General features: G+C 38.1%; 1 protein-coding gene across 2 annotated transcripts; it reads right to left on the bottom strand.

Moving 5' to 3' along the window:
* Nucleotides 1-10,459: 10,459 nt before the first annotated feature.
* Nucleotides 10,460-18,523, bottom strand: LOC127620020 (60S ribosomal protein L15). Of its 2 annotated transcripts, none has more exons than XM_052093084.1 (4): nt 18,474-18,523; nt 17,313-17,494; nt 16,942-17,078; nt 10,460-10,820 (listed from the first exon to the last, which is right to left on the bottom strand). In XM_052093084.1, exons 2-4 carry the CDS (start codon nt 17,482-17,484, stop codon nt 10,515-10,517), a joined length of 615 nt encoding a protein of 204 aa, XP_051949044.1. In that variant the 5' UTR covers nt 17,485-17,494; nt 18,474-18,523; the 3' UTR covers nt 10,460-10,514. The 2 variants fall into 2 exon arrangements, with proteins under 2 accessions (XP_051949044.1, XP_051949045.1); XM_052093085.1 differs by lacking the exon at nt 18,474-18,523 and adding an exon at nt 18,378-18,467.
* Between the last annotated feature and the right edge of the window lie 5,119 nt (nt 18,524-23,642).

Raw genomic sequence — 23,642 nt, 5'->3', positions numbered from 1 at the left:
ACCTGTGTTTAAGTGCCGTTTTTAAGACTGTTTACAGCAACTATCAGTCGCTGTCACGAGTATCTCGACCTGTCCACTACCCGAGGAACATCTCTAACTAAACATTCAAAAGAAAGTGGATATATCAGCGCCGTTTTGCTTGAAAAAACACCCCCTCGGTTTTCTTTGAAAAAAATCTTTGTCAGTGTGAGATAAAATATTAGATTTCCAAACTCTGTAATACTAAACTCGGGCCGATTAGAGCGCAAATCCAGACGAATAATAGTCTAATAAAGCCTCTATAACAGCTCACCAAGTAGTTGTGACTGGCTTTAGTGAAGAGTTCTAAATAAAGGGCGCTTTAACGCAGAGAAGGCGCATGTACAAAGAGACTGAAACGGTGCGCTACCGCTGCTGGTGTCTCCAGATCATGTGACTCACTTCAGCGTGGCTCCTCCCCCCAGCCTAAGGATAACCCACTGACACACTTTTGCGCCTCCTGTGTCCCTAAACACACACCGGGGTGCCTTGGTACGGAAGCCCTGAACCGCAAGGTGAAGAAAAAAAAAACGGTGAAAAAAATTGTCTTAGTTCCTTCCTGAGGCTGTCTTAAAAAAAATTATCTCTTAAAAAATGCATTTTCTCTCTTCAAAAAAAGGATGCGGTACCAACCTTGGCCACTAGGTGCCACTATCAGTAAACATGTAATCTTGTGCTTTTAATGCTTTCTCTGTTGCTATATGTCATGTGCAGACTTTCCTGGTGAAATTGAATTATAATAATAGATTTTAATATAACAAGTTGTCTAAGCTTTTGAAACACACTGTCTACTGCAGAAGTGAAGAGTTCCAGATGAAGACTGTCAAATAAATATGCAAATATGTCTGTCTAAACATGAGCTAGAAAGTTACGCCAATGTAAAATGCTCATCCCAAACAAATTGGTGAGGGGTGAGCAATCACATGCAGTATCGCTCCCTGGGTTCTGCCTGGGAGACGATTTTTATTAAAATATATATTTATGTTTTATGTTTAAGCTGAAATAATATTTTACATATTGTATTGAGGTCATTTCTTGTGTCAATGAATCAAGTTGCTAAACTACTAATAATTAAAACTACAAAATATAAAATTAGACCATACGTTATTTATAGTGTGTATTTTACCTGGTGCCTATGATCACGCATAGCGGTTACGTCCTTTAAAAGTAAGGGATGTGTGCGCTCTTTCATGATCATCCATTCATTGGTGAAAAAGTAAGGAATAATTTTATTATCATTATTACATACTGAGATCATACTAAACAGTTGTATTTAGTTTTAAACACCACCCCTCACCAATTTGTTTTGGATGAGCATTTTACATTGGCGTCACTGTCTAGCTCATGTTTAGACAGACCAACAATATTTTCATATGTTATATTAAAATATATTATTATAATTAAATTTCAGCATGAAAGTCTGCAAATGACACATAGAGAAAGCGTTAAAAGCATAACATGTTTACTGATAGTGGCACCTGGTGGCCAAGGTTGGTACAGCATCCCTTTTTTTGAAGAGAAAAAAAATATATATTTGATAAATATAGAATGTGTGGGTCTACAACTTCAGGTCCTGTGAGATGGTAGTGTCCAGGAACCTGAATGACTCCACTGCTGCCACAGTGCTGTTTAGAATGGTGAGGGGGGACAATGTTGGGGTGTTCCTCCTAAAGTCCACAATCATCTCCACCGTTTTGAGCGTGTTCAACTCCAGGTTGCTTAGACTTCACCAGACAGCCAGCTGTTCAACCTCCTTTCTGTATGCAGAATCATCGTCATCTTGAATGAGGTTGATGACAGTAGTGTCGTAATAAATAATTAATATTGTGTTTTGATAATTACATTAAAGCCTATGTTTAGGACTATTAAGATTTTATATAAAAATGATATATTAAATGGTATATACAGTGGCATGTAAACGTTTGGGCACCCCTGATCCAAATTTCTGTTGCTGTAAATAGCTAAGCGAGCAAAAGATGACCTGATTTCCAAAAGGCATAAAGTTAAAGAATACAAATTTCTTTAATATTTTAATCAATTTTACTTTTTATAACCATCTTTTACAGTTTCAAAATAACAAAAAAGGAAAAGGGCCCGAAGCAAACGTTTGGGCACCCTGCGTGGTCAGTACTTAGTAACACCTCCTGGCAAGTATCCCAGATTGTGAAAGCTTTTTGTAGCCAGCTAAATGTCTTTCAATTTTTTTGGGGGGGGGGATTTTCACACATTCTTCCTTGCAAAAGGCTTCTAGTTCTGTGATTCTTGGGCCGTCTTGCATGCACTGCTCTTTTCAGGTCTATCCACAGATTTTCTATGATGTTTAGGCCAGGGGACTGTGAGGGCAAAACCTTCAGCTTGTGCCTCTTGAGGTAGTCCATTGTGGATTTTGAGGTGTGTTTAGGATCATTATGCTGTTGTAGAAGCAATCCTCTTTTCATCTTCAGCTTTTTTATAGATGTCTGCTTCCAGAATTTGCTGGTATTTAATTTAATCCATTCTTTCCTCTACCAGTAAAATGTTCCCCTGTGCCACTTGCATCAACTCAAGCGCAAAGCATGATCGATTCACCCCCGTGCTTAACAGTTGGAGAGGTGTTCTTTTCATGAAATACTGCACCCTTTTTTCTCCATGCATACCTTTGCTCATTGCGGACAAAAAGTTGTATGTTAACTTCATCAGTCCTCAGGACTTGTTTCTAAAACGCATCAGGCTTTTCTAGATGTTCATTTGCAAACGTCTGATGCTTAAATATGTGGTGAGGACGCAGGACAGTTTTTCTTCTCATGACTCTTCCATGAAGGTCATATTTGTGCAGGTGTCTCTGCACCACTACTCCAGAGTCTGCTCAATCTTCCTGAAGGTCTATTGCAGTCAAACAGGGGTTTTGATTTGCCTTTCTAGCAATCCTACGAGCAGTTCTCTCTGAAAGTTTTCTTGGTCTTCCAGACCTCAACTTGAACACCGTTCCTGTTAACTGACATTTCTTAATTACATTACAAACTGAGGAAACGGTAACCTGAAAACACTTTGCTATCTTCTTATAGCCTTCTCCTGCTTTGAGGGCATCAATTATTTGAATTTTCAGAGTGTTAGGCAGCTGCTTAGAGGAGCCCATGGCTGCTGATTGTTGGGACAAGATTTGAGGAGTCAGAGTATGTATAAAGCTTTGAAATTCACATCACCTGGCCTTTTCAAATGCTGATTGTGAACAAGTCATAGTCCTAACAAGCTAATTAAGGTTTGAGATCTTGGTAAAATTCATCTGAGAGCTCAAATCTCTTGGAGTGCCCAAACTTTTGCATGGTGCTCCTTTCCTTTTTTTCCAACTCTACAATTTTACAAAATAAAAATAATACACTAATATTGCTTAAAATGTTGAAAAGAATGTTTCATCTTTAACTTTATGCCTTTAGGAGATCAGTTCATCTTCTAATCACTTAACTATTCACAGCAACAGAAATTTTGACCAGGGGTGCCCAAACGTTTGCATGCCGGTGTAAGGTATACAATGTCTGGAAAGGGGTGCTAAGGGGTTCGCGTGTAAGTTTCATAGAAAGAATTTGACATTATTATTGATGTTTCATTCTGCTTTCTATAGTATAGGAAATCATTAGATTAATCACAATTAATTATTCTATTATTACATAGTTACAAATATGCATATTTGTTCCCATGGCAATGCTGATTCTGCATGCCAGCGGCACCTGAAACACATGAGGGGGAAACAAAACGTCAACACCCATGGAGAACATGGAGCAGGTGTCCGGATCCCAAAACTGAACAAAACTGAACAATACAGGAAGTCAGGATCCCAACACCATGCCCCGGACACGAAACACGAGACAGGGAACAATGATGCTATCTATGGTCCTCGTCAGAACAAAACTCCAACCTGCCAAGGTGACAGGACCGTGACATCACTGGAGAGCGCACGGTAGTAACTCCCAACCAGACCCGTGCACTCAAAAAAAGACATGACACGAAACACGAGACAGGACATTGGGCGACAAGTCCAGTCAGTCAGAATCAAAGCACCAAAACAACAACAACAAATCCTTAATGTCCGTGTCAAATATAATCTTACCTTAACAATTTCAGAAGCTTTCAGAAGCTGTCTACTCTGTTTACTTGGTCACTGATCTTTTTTCCTTTCTTTTTATTTTTATAAATATGCCACAAACATTACCATTCATCTAAATTCAATATATTAGGCAAACAAAAACATGGAAAAGTCATTGAACATGTCCCCCTCGGTTATAACGGTTCCTATGCCCCTGATTGTGTCCTAAATTAAGAATTAGGGCATTTATGTTTTTTATTACTCTATTTGCATGAATAAGTAGGGTACAAATTATTTATAATACATAAATATTACAATTGAAATATTACAAACTGAAATCCTCATTAACAGAACTAATTCAGAGAACAGATTAACTTCTTTAATGAAATATTTGGAAACAGTTAAATGGACATCATGTATTTTATTCATTTATGACAATCAATTGTAATTCATCTGAAGTATTACATTATAAAATACTCATCACGTCATTGATTTTTGTGTTATGATGACATGACGTTTGCTCACGACGTGCTAGAACATTACTGACGTGTCGCCATATTGGATTTGTTTTCTGTTTGTATGATTTTACAATGATATAATTTGATTTTATTTGATAGTGAATAACAACTAACATTTCCTGTCCATTTATCATACAGTGTGATTGTGTGCATTTAGAATAATATTAATGGTAATTTGTTACATTTATATAGCTTTTCTAGGCATTTAAAACACTATATATAGTATTGAGGGAATCTTCTCAATCAACACTAGTGTGTAGCATCCACCTGGACGATGCGACGGCAGTCATAGTGCACATAGATAAAAGACTTGCAACGTGATGCACAAGTTGCATGGACTACTTCATAACACTTTTGGGTGCTTATTTAAGCTTTAAAAGTGTGTCACTATCTACTGCTGTTGTGTGGAAATCAGGAACTGCAACATTTAAAAAAATATCTCCTTTTGTGTTCCATGAAAGAAAGAAAATCATATAGCTTTGGAATGACATGAGGATTAGTAAATAATTATAATTAAAACTTTTGGGTGACCAATCAGTTTTGTTTCACTCAATGTTTGAGTCAATACTCTTTGAGTCGTGCTCATCAACTGTTCAAACAATAGATGAGTAGCTGAAAAATGCTTCCCATTAAAATCTGGACTCTGACCAGACCAAAACAGGAGCCTGATGGACTTGATCTCAAACCACTTCTTGGTGGTCTTTGTAGTGTGGGCAGGAGCGTTGTTTTCTTGAAAAATAACATCTGATCGTTCCTCTTCAGACAACAACTTTTCAATAGTGGGAAACAAGCCTTTCTGCAATATTCTCTTGTACTTCAAAGCATTCATTGACTTGTCAACAGTTCCAGCAGCTGAAAATGCTTCACTTTGGTAGAGATGCATTCACTATTATATTTCTCACCACCAGATATTTGAAGACACCTCTCTGGAGCTTCACCATGCAACTCAAATCCTGATTCATTACTTCACACAACTCTGCATCAAACTTTCCATCTTGTGAGACAGCAATGGCCTTTTACACACATCTGCTGGACACAAAACCTGCATTATATACACTTCTGGTTCTTGTTTTCTGCTGAAAGAGTTTGTAGACTTTTATTTTCTGTCTTTGAGAACTGTACATGTCAGCAGGTGTTGAAATTCCTTCATCCCTGCATGAAGAGGCTTTGGGCCTTCCAGATCTTTCTTCCTGTCAACATCACCTGTTCAAAGTGTTGACCTATTCTCTTAATAGCTGATAGATAAATAGAGATCTTCTCTGTCTGTAGGGTCTTGTAAACTTCAGAACAGATATGTGGTTTCTCACAGCAACCCTCTTTTGATTTTTTTGGTGCAGATTTTCTCATTCCTTTACCTTGTGACTCTCTCTCCCTGCTCTATTGCTCCTGGTCCCGTTTAGGAGTTTGTTTTCAGGACTTTGATTGTCTGCAACAGGTATGGCAGATCACCAACTATTGACTAATTATCCCAGAAGATATTTTTTAGAACATTTTGTACACCCATCATGATTTTACCTTTGCATACAACAAGACTATACAAGTGAATTTCCCTTTTTCCAGCTTTTTCCCCAAACAGTTCACTGCAGCAAAAGTGTACCAGGAGTGCATTTGTTGAATTCATGCTAATTTCCTGACCTTATTTGTTGTGGAGACAATTAAAAGCTTAATGTTTTGCCATTTCAAGCTTGGCCCATTTTTTGCCCAGGAGAGTGTGAGTGTGTGTGTGTGAATATACGTGTGTATACTGTATATATTGTGGTGATGGGTGCATGGTCGTGTGTCTGTCTGCGGGAGAGAGAGTGGTTTCTTCATGTAGTGATGGCGGAGGGAGACATAAAAAGGCGTACGATGCATAAAAGTGACAGTGAGAGAGACTGTATCTGTGTGTGCTTGATAGCAGCCTTTTCTCATTTGTATGTGTGACTGCTTGGCCACTGAGTGCCTTTGTGTTTATGTTTTATGAACAACACTGAAGAGTAAAAAACATACTTTGACAGTTTGCTGCATCCTGATTCCTTCTATATATATATATATATATATATATATATATATATATATATATACAGTATATATACACAGAACTGTGCAAAAGTCACATAAGATGTTTCACAAAAGCATATGTCTGAAAATGGTTATTTATATCTTCAGGTTTAGTGTGTCAGTAGGAAATATAAATGTTAAGACTCCCAAACATTACTTTTGCACATAGAATAGAAGAACAGGGAGCCCTGCAACAGATGTCATGTCCCCCACTGAACATCATGTCAGTCTGAGATTACATAAAGAGACAGAAGCGACTGAGACAGTCTAAACAGATAAAAGAACTGTGGAGAATTCTCCACGAAGCTTGAAACATCTGATCTGCCAACAACCAAGAACAACTGTGTCCAGGTGTATCTAGATTCTAGGAGAATTGGTGCTGTTTTAAAGGCAAAGGTGGTCACACTGAATATTGATTTAGCTTTTTTTTATGTTTACTGGACTTTGTATGACATTAAATGATACATTAAAACTATTTATGTCATTATTTTTGAAGACATCCTCACTATGCAACATTTTTCACAAGAGCCTAAAACTTTTGCACAGAACTGTATATATATATATTATATTTGTTGTTGTATCTTTATGAGATCATACCACATGATGGCCAATGTTGGCAACAACACACCAGCAGTTTAAAATTAGTGTGATTATGACCTTCAACTGTAAATGTGGGACCTTTGCATGTTGCTGGATGATGTCACTTCTGGTCCTTTAACGCTTTTCAAAAATAAAGTCTCAAAATTGCCTTTTTGTGTTTGTCACACCATATGATATTTCATCCTAAGTCAAAAGTTATTTATGCATTATCAAGGAAATAATAATGAAAATGCATCAGGGTTTTGCTCAACAATACAGAACAGTTATGGAATTATGCCAAATATGAAAACTTTAATGTTCAAAATAAAAAAGTTATGGGTAGACGTGAATATTTTTATTTTATAAAATACAGTAGGACAGAATATTAAGCCTTCATGTCACTGACCCATTTACACAATCCCCCTGGGGACCTTTGACCCCAAATGTGGTAAAACGCTCACTCGCCATCCTTTAAGGTAGAAATTATTTTAATCAAAACAACTTGCAATTATTATTCAAACTAATTATGTTGCTCCATTAATTTTCTATAAAATGAAATTTTTTTTTTTCAATCTTGATACACTTTTTGACCAGAAAATTTTAAAGTTTTCTTAAGGTGTGCCTGAAGCCCCATTGTACCCCATTTATTAGGCATGCAACAATTGCAGCATCTACATGTTTCCATTGATCATGGTATAAATGGGGGGTTATCTCCCCTATCTCTCCTGGAAACTACACCGCCTGTATTTCTCACCTAACTGTGCAGACACATCAGGCTCTCTAAACTGTTAGGAAAGTGTGTGATGTAGCTAACATTAAACCTATGGGCCTGTGAGATGGTTCTCATACCAAATCTTTTCCATTCTAATTTAGGCTCTGGTCACAGGTCAGGAGTCACAACATGGCCTCCAGTATTTAAACTTTAAGAATTTAAAACACAAAGACATCATAGGGAACTATTTTAAAATACTCACACACTGTTTCTGAACTCAGACAAAACCCTTTATGGGTAACATTTTAATGTTGGGTGTAACACATCTAACAGTTGTAATAATGTGAAGCTTACCTTATATGCTATCACTACCTGCACTGCATGCCATGTGTTTACTTCAGCTTCATTGGTCAGCAGTGAGGGATTTACATACAAGGAATTAGTTAGACTGATGGAGAAGGTAAATGACATAGACACACATCTGGACGCTAGAGTGGAGGTCAGTGAGGAAGAGAAGCCATTGGATACTGTTTCGGATGCATGTAGTACAGCAAGCAACACACACTTTTGTGTGATGTTTCGACAGCAGACTGTGTCAAAGACTGTGTCTGTTCCCCGAACTACAAGTTTTTTCAAGGGATTGTGGAGGAAAGGGTCTACTGATTTTTGAACACACAGGAAAGAAAATAGTGTAAGGTGTGGGTTATGCATCAGTTTATTAATACGCTGGTTAATTGGAATGTTCAAAACGTTTCAACTAATAATTTAAAAAATAAGCAACGCTAAATGTAATGTTCAAAATAAATGTCATAAGTCATTATTTAATCACCTCAAATTTGGGGTACATTCATCCACATACACTCACCAGTAACATTATTCTACACAACCTTGCCTGCCTACATTACCTTCAGCTGTCTTTAATATTGACCCAATATGCAATGTGGATGAACTATACCCTCACACAATTTATGCTTCATCATCATAGAAGAGTGAAAATTGTCATTTTTAAGAATCATTTATTTTATTACAGGAAAGTCGACTTCTTACCTATTTGCGCAGAATTATTTGTCAATGGTCTGTTTAAATCTTAAATAATATCTTAAAGTGAGAAGACGTATTTGTTGTAGACTGAATGATGGCTCAGTCAGAACCCATCTACCAACCTTATTCAGTGAGCTATTTCTATTTAAATATAATTTTCTTCAAACTTACTGTTCAGGGGCATGAGTATCTCAGCGAGTATTGACACTGACTATCACCCCTGAAGTCGCGAGTTCGAATCCAGGGTGTGCTGTGTGACTCCAGCCAGGTCTCCTAAGCAAACAAATTGGCCCGGTTGCTAGGGAGGGTAGTCACATGGGGTAACCTCCTCGTGGTGGTGATTAGTGGTTCTCGCTCTCAATGGGGCATGTGGTAAGTTGTGCGTGGATTGTGGAGAGTAGCATGAGTCTCCACATGCTGTGAGTCTCTGTGGTGTCATGCACAACGAGTCACGTGATAAGATGCGCAGATTGACTGTCTCAGAAGCTGAGGCAACTGAGACTTGTCCTCCGCCAACCGGATTGAGGTGAGTAACCACGACACCACGAGGACTTAGTAGTGGGAATTGGGCATTCCAAATTGGGGAGAAAAGAGGATAAAGGAAATTTTCTGCTCAAACTTCCTGCAAATACACATTAGAATAATTTCTTAAGGATTTGCGATACCTTATTTTCTAAGTGAATTGGAGTAAGTCTGCTGAAAATGGGGCTTTGAAATCACAGGTAAAAACTGAAATTTGAAATAAGTTCATTCAAACAGTAATAATTCTTTGCAGCATTACTAGTGTTAAAGGTTGAGCTTTTGATCATTTTAAATGGCCAAGACGAGCAGCATCCATTTCTTTCATTAATAAAAAATGTCTTGAGTGATTCCAAAGTTTTAATGGGTAGAGAATGTTCTTCATTCTTCTGTGCGGTTTCAGTCTTTCTAGACATGTGCTAATTTACCGTGTTAAGGCAGGCATTCAGAAACGCAGCTGCAGAGCAGTTTATAAGAATCAAAGTTTACTTTTATGGATAAGATCCAACAGAAGACTTAATTAGTTCGTATATAGCTCCTTCCGTGCTACTGAAATTAAAATCACATCACTTCAATTAATTTCTCATTACAAATAATACTGTTATATTATACCCTACAGGTTCTAGAGTGTGCAAGTAGAGACACATTTAGCTGGTGTCCCAACCCTCACCCTCTGATCCAACAGGTCCCAGACGTGCTCAATGGGACTGAGATCGGGACTCTTCACTGGCCATGGGAGAACACGCACAGAATCGAGCAGTATGGCTGGTATACTTAACCGTTAATCATTTCTATGCTGATCAATCCACCACACAAGCAGTAAATATTTTCCTATTTTGATGAGGCAAGTCGAAAAGAAAACATCTCGTTTTTATTCCTGATACTTTATCTGAATTGATCAAAACAACCTCTCATACTGTGAAAATTAGACTGTGCTTTACCAATGCCTCAAAATAAACAAGACACGGTGTGTGACCATACATAAGGAACTTTATTTGGATAAAAGTACAGTTGTAGCACATGTTCTTTAGCGGTAACGGTGCAGCTGCAGGGTGTTGCGTCTCTTCCAGGCTGCATGTCGCGAGCCGCCGATGGTGAGGTGGAACTTGTGGCCCTTGCCGAGACCGCGGCTCTTCTTGCCTGCAGATGTGAGCCCACGCATCTCCCTATGCTTGTGTACGGCCTTGGTGATCCATTGAGTGTCGGGGTTTCGTCTGATGGCTTTGTGGAAGGTGTCGATGAGGATAACTTCAAAGAACTTGTATGTGGAATCTTCACCCACCCAGTATGAGTTGAGCACTCGCAGACCACCACAGTGACGGCCAGCACGCTCCTGTCAACACAAGACAAACGGAGGGGTTACAAAACCGAACAATACAGCCAGAATAAAACAATGAAATAAATAGCACTTTTGGGCTCAAGTACTGTTTTATTGGATATTTAGAAAGCAAATAAAATGTGCTTATGTACACTTTACGTAGAAAAGGTATCACTTAAAGTCCCTGTAAAGTCAAAATTAAGTATGTGTTCTGAGTTTGTCATATCACAGAAAAATGTGTTATTAGCCACCCAGCCAAATTTGAATGATAAAAAAAGTCGGCAAGTACATAAAATAAGCTATCAAAATCTTGAAAAAATGAGCAATGGCCTCTGCTCTCAAACGCTGGGGGCGTGTCCGCTGGCTGCGCTGAAACCACGCCCACTCGCGGGAAAGCTGCCGTCGCCACACACACTCAACTGTCACCGCTACAGCCGGAATGGATGCTCCTAGCAGTTTATTAGGTTTTACCAAGCCATATATGTTTGAGCCTCCAGAGCCTGAATCTGATTCAAAGGACATTGACCAAGAAAGTCAACATCGTCCCCTCGTTCTGCAACAGAATGGTAAGATTTTTACTGACAGTAACTTCGCGATTGAGCGCCAAACTGATGCTGAATGTGCTCTATTTATATTGTTAGGGAGCGGCCAGCCTCAGGGGCTCCAGTGCGTCATCAAGTAGGGGCGTGTCCAGGAGCTCAGGGGCTCCAGTGAGTCATCGAGCCCCCGTTTTAGCCCCGCCCAAAAAATCCGGAAAATAGCAATGGTGAAAAACTGTTTAACGGTCTAACTCCACAATTCAGTCCTTCACAGTTCACAGTCTTTGTAATATGTTTTAGCTATACATTTCTAACATTTATAATGTGTTTAGAATTTTTTTTTAGAATTGCCTTTACAGGGACTTTAATGATAAAAAAATCAGTTTCATACAGTGACAAACTCTACATATAGATCAACCTACAAAAAGCTAAAAAAATAAATAAATAAATATTATATATTCAGTGAGATTAATTTGACTAAAAATAATGTGTTAAAAAAAATAACGCAAATAAATCGCAATGCCATATGGAAGATTCCTGAGAAATGCAAGCTTGTAGTACCACCCCTGTTGACTCCAGAGAGCAGTAAGTGAAACTTCAGCTGTGTGGCAATGTGCAGTTTATATAATGAAGAAAACAACATTCAGCAGACAACATAACACAGATATGAGTTACATTCTTGCGCTCAAAACACTTGATGGAGTGCAAATCCGAACTAAGAGATCCCAAGATGTGTTTAAAGATTGAGTATTAAAACGTATTTAACTTGACACAGTGACCTAAAAATGTATGTTTATGACGCAACGCACCCGAGACGCTACACAAGCATGTCTGACGCAGGTGTAAATTGACGGATCCTTAAACAATCCCTCATAATAAATCTCCAACTGATTGACAAATTCACTTGTGAAATGGATTGCTGTGAACTGTAAGACAATGATTGACTTATGATCAATAATATGGTAATAAACAATACATTGTATTCTAAAACCGCTTTTTGTATTGTCTTATCAATGATGAACTCTTCTGCCACAAGAATGTAATGCATTATAATTATCTGAATATTTTTTTATTAAATATATATATTATATATATATATACATATATATATATATTTATATATATACACATACCATACATACACACACAGGTGAAACTCGAAAAATTAGAATATCGTGCAAAAGTTCATTAATTTCAGTAATTCAACTTAAAAGGTGAAACTAATATATTATATAGACTCATTACAAGCAAAGTAAGATATTTCAAGTCTTTATTTGATATAATTTTGATGATTATGGCTTACAGCTTATGAAAACCCCAAATTCAGAATCTCAGAAAATTAGAATATTACATGAAATCAATAAAAAAAGGATTTTAAATACAGAAATGTCGGCCCTCTGAAAAGTATAATCATGCATATGTACTCAGTACTTGGTTTGGGCCCCTTTTGCATTAATTACTGCCTCAATGCGGCGTGGCATGGATGCTATCAGCCTGTGGCACTGCTGAGGTGTTATGGAAGACCAAGATGCTTCAATAGCGGCCTTCAGCTCTTCTGCATTGTTTGGTCTCATGTCTCTCATCTTTCTCTTGGCAATGCCCCATAGATTCTCTATGGGGTTCAGGTCAGGCGAGTTTATGGGCCAATCAAGCACAGTAATACCATGGTCATTGAACCAGGTTTTGGTACTTTTGGCAGTGTGGGCAGGTGCCAAGTCCTGCTGGAAAATGAAGTCAGCATCTCCATAAAGCTTGTCTGCTGAAGGAAGCATGAAGTGCTCTAAAATGTCCCGGTAGACGGCTGCGTTGACTCTGGACTTAATAAAGCACAGTGGACCAACACCAGCCGATGACATGGCTCCCCAAACCAACACAGACTGTGGAAACTTCACACTGGACTTCAAGCATCTTGGATTGTGTGCCTCTCCATTCTTCCTCCAGACTCTGGGACCTTGGTTTCCAAATGAGATGCAAAATTTGCTCTCATCAGAAAAGAGCACTTTGGACCACTGAGCAACAGAACAGTTCTTTTTTTCTTTAGCCCAGGTAAGACGTTTGACATTTGAAGCCCATGTCCAGGACCCGTCTGTGTGTGGTGGCTCTTGATGCAGTAACTCCAGCCTCAGTCCACTCCTTGTGAAGCTCCCCACACATTTGAATGGCCTTTTCCTGACAATCCTCTCCAGGCTACGGTCATCCCTGCTGCTTGTGCACCTTTTTCTTCCACACTTTTCCCTTCCACTTAACTTTCTATTAATGTGCTTTGATACAGCACTTTGAGAACATCCAACTTCTTTTGCAATTACCTTTTGAGGCTTTCCCTCCTTGTGGAGGGTGTCAATGATGGTTTTCTGCACAACTGTCAGGTCAGCAGTCTTCCCCATGATTGTGAATTCAACTGAACCAGACTGAGAGACCATTTAAAGGCTCAGGAACCCTTTGCAGGTGTTTAGCTGATTAGAGTGTGACACTTTGAGCCTACAATACTGAACCTTTTCACAATATTCTAATTTTCTGAGATTCTGAATTTGGGGTTTTCATAAGCTGTAAGCCATAATCATCAAAATTATATCAAATAAAGGCTTGAAATATCTTACTTTGCTTGTAATGAGTCTATATAATATATTAGTTTCACCTTTTAAGTTGAATTACTGAAATTAATGAACTTTTGCACGATATTCTAATTTTTCAAGTTTCACCTCTGTGTATATATATATAAAAATAACTATGTATCATTATATCTGAATTATATTTATATACGGGGCTTTCACAGCAAATATTTGTAAATGCGCAAAATTAATCGGGACAGCATGTAATTAATTCGATAAAAAATTTGAATCAATTGACAGCCCTAATATATATATATATATATATACACATACACATACTGCATCCGGAAGTATTCACAGCGATTTTGTTACAGCCTTATTCCAAAATTGATTAAAATCATTATTTTCCTCAAAATTCTACAAACAATACCCCATAATGACAATGTGAAAGAAGTTTGTTTGAAATCTTTGCAAATGTATAATAAAATAAAATAAAAATCACATGCACTTAAGTATTCACAGTCTTTGCTCAATACATTGTTGAAGCACCTTTGGCAGCAATTACAGCGTCAAATCTTTTTGTGTATGATGCTACAAGCTTAGCACACCTATTTCTGGGCAGTTTCTCCCATTCTTCTTTGCAGGACCTCTCAAGCTCCATCAGGTTGGATGGGGAGCACCATTTTCAGATCTCTCCAGAGATGTTCACTCGGATTCAAGTCTGGGGTCTGGTCGGGCCACTCAAGGACATTCACAGAGTTGTCCCGTAGCCACTCCTTTGTCATCTTGGCTGTGTGCTTAGGGTCGTTGTCCTGTTGGAAGATGAACATTTGCCCCAGTCTGAGGTCCAGAGCGCTCTGGAGCAGGTTTTCATCAAGGATGTCTCTGTACATTGCTGCATTCATCCTTCCCTCGATCCCGACTAGTCTCCCAGTTCCTGCCGCTGAAAAACATCCCCACAGCATGATGCTAGGGATGGTATTGGCCAGGTGATGAGCGGTGCCTGGTTTCCTCCAGACATGACGCTTGCCATTCAGGTTAAAGAGTTCAATATTTGATTCATCGGACCAGAGAATTTTGTTTCTCATGGTCTGAGAGTCCTTCAGGTGCCTTTTGGCAAACTCCAGGAGGGCTGTCATGTGCCTTTTACTGAGGAGTGGCTTCCGTCTGGCCACTCTACCATACAGGCCTGATTGGTGGAGTGCTGCAGAGATGGTTGTTCTTCTGGAAGGTTCTCCTCTCTCCACAGAGAAATGCTGGAGCTCTGTCAGAATGACCATCGGCTTCTTTGTCACCTCCCTGACTAAGGCCCTTCTCCCCCGATCGCTCAGTTTGGCCGGGCGGCCAGCTCTAGGAAGAGTCCTGGTGTTTCCAAACTTCTTCCATTTACGGATGGAGGCCACGGTGCTCATTGGGACCTTCAATGCTGCAGAAATTTTTCTGTAGCCTTCCCCAGATCTGTGCCTCGATACAATCCTGTCTCGGAGGTCTACAGACAATTCCTCGGACTGCATGGCTTGGTTTGTGCTCTGACATGCATTTTTAACTGTGGGACCGTATATAGACAGGAGTGTGCCTTTCCAAATCATGTCTGAATTTACCACAGGTGGACCCCAATCAAGTTGTAGAAACATCAAGGATGATCAGTGGAAACAGGATGCACCTGAGCTCAATTTTGAGTGTCATGGCAAAGGCTGTGAATTCTTATGTACATGTGATTTTGTTTGTTTTTATTTTTAACAGATTTGCAAAGATTTCAAACAAACTTCTTTCACGTTGTCATTATGGGGTACTGTTTGTAGAATTTTGAGGAAAATAATGAATTTAATCCATTTTGGAATAAGGCTGTAACATGAAATGTGGAAAAAGTGAAGCGCTGTGAATTTATTTATTTATTTATGCATTTCGCAGATGCTTTTATCCAAAGCGACTTACAAAGCCCTTATTACAGGGACAATCCCCTCGGAGCAACCTGGAGTTAAGTGTCTTGCTCAAGGACACAATGGTGGTGGCAGTGGTGTTCGAACCAGTGTCCTTCTGATTACCAGTTATTTGCTTAGACCACTACACCACCACCACGCCACACTTTCCGGATGCACTGTATGTATGTGTGTATGTATGTGTGTGTGTATATATATATATATATATATATATATATATATATATATATATATGTATATGTATATCTATGTATATCTATGTATCTCTCTATCGTACCAATCGCTCATTTGATTTTCATAAGCCTAATAATTTTGTCAACGAATTCTAATTCATATCCAAATTAAATCTAGTCTTATAAAAATGCACCAAGTAAAATTTTAAACAAGACTATAGACTCCAGTCTAGAAGAAATACTTGCAAGGCAAGCCCACAATAAAGGAAGTCCAGTTTTCTCTGTGTTTCTTCCCTCTGCTGTTCAGGAGAACTTTAACCACTAGTGAGTTACAACACTGTCATCTCAAAAATGCCACATCCTGTGAAATTGACAACAGCACCACACTGTAGTATGGTACCAAAATAGCAACAAGATTATATTGTAACTTTTTACATTTTTGTGTTATATTTCGTTAGAACCGGTTTACCGTGAAACCCTACTACCAATGGCAGGCGGACCAGCATCCTAGTTAGGCAAACTACTCTACACTACACTGTACCATCCATAGAATACCAAATAATACATTTATACCTCCAAAATATTAGAATAACCTTGTGCTGTTACAACGCATTGGATAAACAACACACTTATACCACTTTTCTGTGGCAAATGAAATATATTCAAGCAAATCCCATCAATCTGTTCGACTGAAATGAAAATCATACACTCAGTCTAAACTGGATGCGAGTTATGTTGTGAGCATTCTAAACGGTTTATTTGTTTTGTTGGCAGAAGCGCCGTGCTGTGCAAAATGGCCGTTTACTGTAGGCGTGACAAGACTTGTGCATACAGTTTAGACAGCATCATTGATTGTAATAAAAGTGATTTGCTTTTATAGTAATCGCTCACGTCTATTGTAGACAGGGTGATAAACTGAGACGATGCTCACATACCTCAGCTACTGACTGAAGACTGCGTGCAAACTTGATCTGGTTGATGCCATGGTGCACAGGTTTGCCGTAGGTAGCACCCTTGGGCACGGGGCGTTTGCGACCTCCACGGCGCACCCGAATACGATAAATGACATAGCCTGTTTGGAAAAGACCAGAGTTCAGATGTAAATTTTCTTCTGAAATGACATCCTTTAATGTAAATGGTACAAAATATTACAATACAAGATTGTTGGGTTTGTTTAATTCTGACCCCGTTTCACAACAGCAAATTAGATCTGAAAGGGCTCTCTTTGAAATTCTGCTCAAGTTGCCCCATGAAACATTAATTCTTAGATGCTATCTGGACTGAATGGATGTGGTACTTCACTCACCCTGTTTGGCCTTATATCCCAGTCTGCGGGCTTTATCGGGTCTGGTGGGTCGAGGAGCCCGGTGGAGGGAGGACAGCTGGCGGTACTGCCAGCACCTCACACGCAGCAGAAACCTCATCACATCTGACTGCTTCTTCCTCCATAACTCCTGCATGTACTTGTACGCTCCCATGATGCCTCACCTGTGAGAACCAACAATAAGGTTTATTAATCATGACGAACGTAAACGTACAAATAAAACAAAAACTTTTTTACTACTTTATATGTAAACAGGTAATACGCATGAAATACTTTAGGCAAGTTGATATGTTCTGCAGTGTGACATGTTTAACATAAGTTTGCTACTTTTATATTGTGCATGCAGCTTTCACTTAGTCGGTTCTTTAGTATCAGGTTTATCAGTGAAGTGACACAAAAGACTTCACATTTGAAAGATTAAGTGAGGGGCTTTGAACAGTGTATTTAGCAAAATATAACTTTTAAAGAAGATAAAGAAATTATTTGTAGACCGTGTGCATTACAAGTAGTTTTGGGCCTTAAGGCACAATTAAAAAAACAAAACAATTTAATTGTGTTTATTGGTTATTGGACAATTAAATCTGATCAGTCATTAAAAGCCAATATCTGTCGATATCTAATAATAATTTAAAAAAAAGGAACACTAGAAAGCAAATGTGCGACCAGTCACAAAACTAAACGATATACACTGTATCTTATACTTTGTGGAAAGCTCATGCTGCCTACACATGTCAGTTATTGGATATCAGATCTGAGAAAGAAAACGGCTTGAGTTATTATAATAGACATTTGTAGCGACTCGTCTTTTACAGCTATGACAGTGGAAACTGGCATAAACACTCGCGCAAGAACTTGTCAAAACAACAGACTTGCACTCTTAAGCTACTTTTCCACACACACAAACCCTAACGTGAAACGTTACAAATTTAATTTGCGGTTTGCCCAAACTGCAAAAAAAGTTCAACAGAAGCATGACACTATGGTTAAATCATATAAAAATGAAACCGGTGCAGGAAATACTGGTTTAATAAGAATGCTAAAACATACCGAAACATATAGACAAAACATGTGATGTGGATGCAATTAAATGACTTGTGATATTTGATGGATTAAACATTCAGAAAATGAGAACGTCTCGCTTACTTGATGGCGTACTAACCGGAAAGAGAGAGGCGGATTACCCAAAATGCTTTATGAGAAAGTCCATGCCGTATTTCCGCTTCAGCTAATAAAGACTTCTGGGAAATGTAGTCTGATCATTCGAAAAAGATTTTTTTGGGAGGCAACAAGAAATAATACGCTTTTATTCTCTGTTCTTTTATTACATCTTTAAAATGCATGTGTAAAGAAAATGAGGAACACACTACCGGAAGTGACGTATGACAATAAAAGCACTTGACACTAAAAGTGATTTATTTGATTCACAATTATCTTATTGTTCGGTCTGTCACTCAGTGTGAGGTAAGTTATCGTTTTTCTAACTATTATCTCTCTCATTTTAAGACAGCGGGTTAATGTTCCATTGACAGTAATCATATTACAAAAACGCTTCACACTACAAATATATTTCGGCACAACATTTTTAATTTGACATAAAATGTAGTTATTTACTGTGGGGTCTATAAATCTGAGACTACATACTGAAAATCTGGCCTTTTTATTTAAACGTTTTTGGTTTTTTAATTCTTAAAAACGAATATAGGACCTTTGTTAGTATTTGGGATAATCATGTGCAGGATATGAATTATAGATATCAACAATGCAATTTTTATATCAGGAGTGAAATTACTACTAGTGAAAGTGCTAATTGATATCAGTACACTAATTACATATTAAAGATATAAAACATTGTCATTACTCATAGGGATCACTTTCTTAATAACAAAAAAATTGAATTTCAACTAATACATTTTTTTTAACATCTGTAATTGCATTTTCACAAGTAGAATTTTACAATGATCTGTGAATCACTCCTGTTCAAAACACAACTACATATATCTATGATTAATGTTTTTACTAGTTTAAATAGCAAATGCACATATCAGCTATGGACTTTTGTATAGTACATTTGTACATTTTTATTTCAATAACTACATTGTTACTAGTGCAAATATCCATTCCAGTGTTAATTTCAGATATCTTGGATAACTAGTAAGAAAGCCTTTTACAATATCTTTCATTATTCTTGAATTTATTGATATCAGAATTTCTGAAAACAAGTGAAAACCAAATTACAGATATTAAAAATTATTTTACTAGTTTGAATTCAGTTGTTGATATCACAAATAGTCATTTGCACTTGTAATTATGTAATTGCTGATGTGAACAATAATAGTTTTACTAGTAATTAGTCAGTTGCTGATGTGTGAAACATACGCTGAAATAAATGTGAATTAATAGGAAATTATAGATATCTGTAATTGCATTAGATCAGGAGGGAATAACAGATAATTGTGAAATTCTTCTAGTGAAAATCTAGTTACAGATTTAAAAAATAGTTTTTAAAAGCGAAAATTAAATCTTTGATATCAAGAATGGACATTTTCCCTAATAAAAATAGCATTATAACTAGTGAAAATCAAAATGTGTTATATTATGTGTTGGGTGTATCTGCATAAAAAGTTATTATTTACTGTATTCTAATGACTTTAGTCAAAAAAGTTGTGTAACACATTCAATTATAAATTCTTGTAATGAGAGCAGTTACTCACTTTCAGTTAAAGTAATTACTTTTAAGTGCATTACTTGCGCTAAAGGAATATGTATAATATATTTAAAATATGAATTTGTATGCATGTCTGTAAGGGATTCTGCGACAGCTGAAGGGTTTGTGACAATGAATGAGGAAATAGACCATTTGAATTTTGCGGAAAACCAAAAACCTTTCAAGGAAATGTGATTTAGAACTTAACATAAAAGTACTGCTATCAGTCGATTACAAAATCGCTGATTTTGAAAGTGCTGAAATTTGACTCTATATATATTTATTTTCCTGTCAAAATGAACGTATTTCCTTCTTAGAAAAGAAAACAAAGTGTAAAAATAATGATTTATTAACATTTTCCAAATAATGCCTTCCACAGTATAAAGATAGAAATGCACTGAAATATCACCATTTCAAGTAACATGAAACATTTTGCAAAGTCTAAGTGGGAGTTTGACTAACTGAAAAAACTTATTTCCCCATAGGTAGCATATTCATTGCAATGGGCATTAAATCTCCACAATGCTAATCAGTCAGCAAACTTAGGCTATCTGCTTTGCTGCAGCAATCGTGAAGCTGCGTTCATGATTCGCATCAGGGCGTCAACGCCAGTGTCTAGCGTCGCTTTGAACTCACTCTGAAAAGTTTGCAAACATCTTGTTCTGGATTTTTATGACAGTTAAAACTTGATGTGCTTCTGTGATAATTAAATTGCGCCTTACAGAAGCTGCAAAGTGCTTGATTTATCCCATCTGGTCTTGTTTCCCCACCATTTGATCACTGACATGGAAGCGCTATTCACAAAGGTCAGAACCTGGACACATCACAAAGGTTCTGTCCAGTGTATATGCGGGTTTATGCTATATTAACAGTAAATGATTTAATTACAATTCATAAAAATGTACGCATTAATATTTTCAAATAAATCGAATGCGTTAACATGTTAACTTTGACAGCTTTATTAAAGGTAAAATCATTATTAATGTGATTACTTTTTAGATTAAGTAATCAGTTAAGTAATATTATTAAATTTTAGCTTGTAGTGGATTACTTATTTTGAGTAATTTTCCCAACACTGCTTATTCATATCCAGCACATGATTAAATGTCAAAAGAGATTGTATTTACAATGAAAATACATTGAAGGGATTGTATTTATTTTCCTAAAATAATGTAAGACCACTCATACCTTTTCAAATACTTTTCTGCTTCAGATCGTGTTGTTATTCTTCTTAGAGCTGGTTGGTTTGGTACAAGGCTTAGAACTCTTTATTGAAGAATATTCTGAAATCCTGCAAAGAAAATGAAACCGGTGATCACTGTTGTGCTCTATATGCAGGAGTTGGCAGCCACATTATACCCATGAAAATTTGCAATGGTTTTATATTCTCACAGTTGCTGCAGATGATGGTGATCGTTTTGGGTAATAAGTGTGACTTGCGTTAGTGCCGTCAGCTGGATCAGGAGGTGGCGCAGCATTGGGTGCTTGGGGAAAAGATCAAACTGTGGGAGGTCAGAGTGCCGGACAGAAGCTCTTTAATCGAACCCTTCATCAGCCTCACAAGTCGCTTGACACAGCCGCAGAGCAAATCTGCCTTCCCTCTGCCCGGACACAAGAGCAAGGGCACCCCCCCAATGACATCTGAACACACCACACTACAACCGTTTCAGTCCTATATATGTACTACTTTAGAGTAAGTTTAAGGACATGTAGAGGAAGAAGTTAGTTAGGAGGAGCTGTATTTATACTCTGTAATGGTGTGTAATAATAGATGTGAAAGTGAAAAACACCCAGTGATGTAGTGTCCTCACAGAGGGTGTTAGACAACAGTATTGCGGTGTTAAATGGCTTGACTTACTCAGAAATTTCTGTATGAGTGAGAGAGAGAGAGACATTTTGTTTTGGTTGTTATCAGTCTGCCTGGTTAAATGTTTTTGTTTCATTGTCCAATATTAAAAGTGGCCTAGGACTATAGATCCATCAGTGTAGATGCAGCATCACACAAAAGTAAATGTTTTCAGGAACTGATACCATTGTAGAAATACCCTATTCAACATAATCACACAGAAATTTTATGCATCCTAATATCTGTTGTAAGCTCCTGTAATAACATAGGTAGTAAGTCCTATAACATTCCCCAGTAAGACAAAATAAATAGACCCACTTAGTATCAAGTGTCATCTATGTACTTCAGTATTTGATATTGCATTTACGTTTACATTGGTACTCATTATGTACATACACTGATGAGCCAAAACATTATGACTACCTGCCTAATATGCAGTTGGTTCTCCCAACAGCACCAAACCACCGAGGCATGGACTTTACAAGACCCCTGAAGGTGTCTTGTGGTATCTGGCACCAAGACATTAGATCCTTCAAGTTCTGTAAGTGTTGAGGTGGAGCCGCTGTGGATTGGACTTGTTGGTCTAGCACATCCCATAGAGAGAGTTGAAGAGTAACGGAATACATGTAATGGGATTACACATTTAAAATACATAGCCTAATATAATTAACTGTATTGCACTAGTTACAATTAAATAATTGGTAATTAACCCTGCCCATAGATGTTCAATCGGATTGAGATCTGGGGAGTTTGGAGGCCATTATCCTGCTGAAGAGTTCACTGCCATCAGGGAATACCATTGGCATGAAGGGGTGTACCTGGACTGCAATGATGTTTAGGTAGGTGGCACGTGTCAAATTGATATCCACATGGATGGCCGGACCCAGTCTTTCCCAGCAGAACATTGCCCAGAGCATCATTCTCCCTCCACCAGCTTGTCGCAGTGCATCCTGGTGCCATCACTTCCCCAGGTAAACGCTGCACACGTACACGGATGCCCACATGATGTAAAAGAAATCGGGACTCATCGGAAAAGGGGACCTTTTTCCACTGCTCCAAGGTCCAGTTCTGACACGTGCCAATTGTAGGCACTTTTGTTGGTGGACAAAGGTCATCATAGGCACTCTGACCGGTCTGTGGTTTGCCAGCCGCATATGCAGCAGAGTAAGATTTACTGTGTGCTGTGACACATTCCTCCCATAACATCATTAAAATGCTCTGTGAGTTGTGCCACAGTAGACCCGGTTTGTGGTTTGTCCCTCCTCTAACCACTGTCGTTAGGTACTCCCCACTGCTGACCAGGAGCATCCCACAAGCCTTGCAGTTTCAGAGATGCTCTGACCTAGTCGACTGGCCATAACAAATTGTCAAAGTCACTCAGGTCTTTACAACTGCCCATTTCTCCTGCATTCCACATGTTGACTATGAGAACTGATTGTTCACTTACCATCTAATCTACCCAGACCGTGACATGTGACCTTGTTAGAAGATGATCAATGTTATTTGCTTCACCTAAGAGAGGTCATAATGTTTTGGCTCTTCAGTGTATGTGATGTTGCATTATAGTTACATTTAAAGTACCTGCATTTACATCTGTATAGTTACACTGTTAAACTTACCCCTAAACCTTAACCTACCTGTACCTCAACCTCAGCAGCATCAACTGTGAATTTTGCAAAACAATGCATAGTTACATTGTATTGTATGTATTTGATGTTAGCATGGGCGCCTGCTGGATTTAATCTCAGCATACACACAGAAA

This window comes from Xyrauchen texanus, chromosome 26, assembly GCF_025860055.1.
Source record: "Xyrauchen texanus isolate HMW12.3.18 chromosome 26, RBS_HiC_50CHRs, whole genome shotgun sequence".
NCBI lineage: Eukaryota > Metazoa > Chordata > Actinopteri > Cypriniformes > Catostomidae > Xyrauchen > Xyrauchen texanus.
The sequence above is the reverse complement of the archived record's forward strand: the minus strand, read 5'-3'. Positions and strand labels throughout refer to the sequence as shown.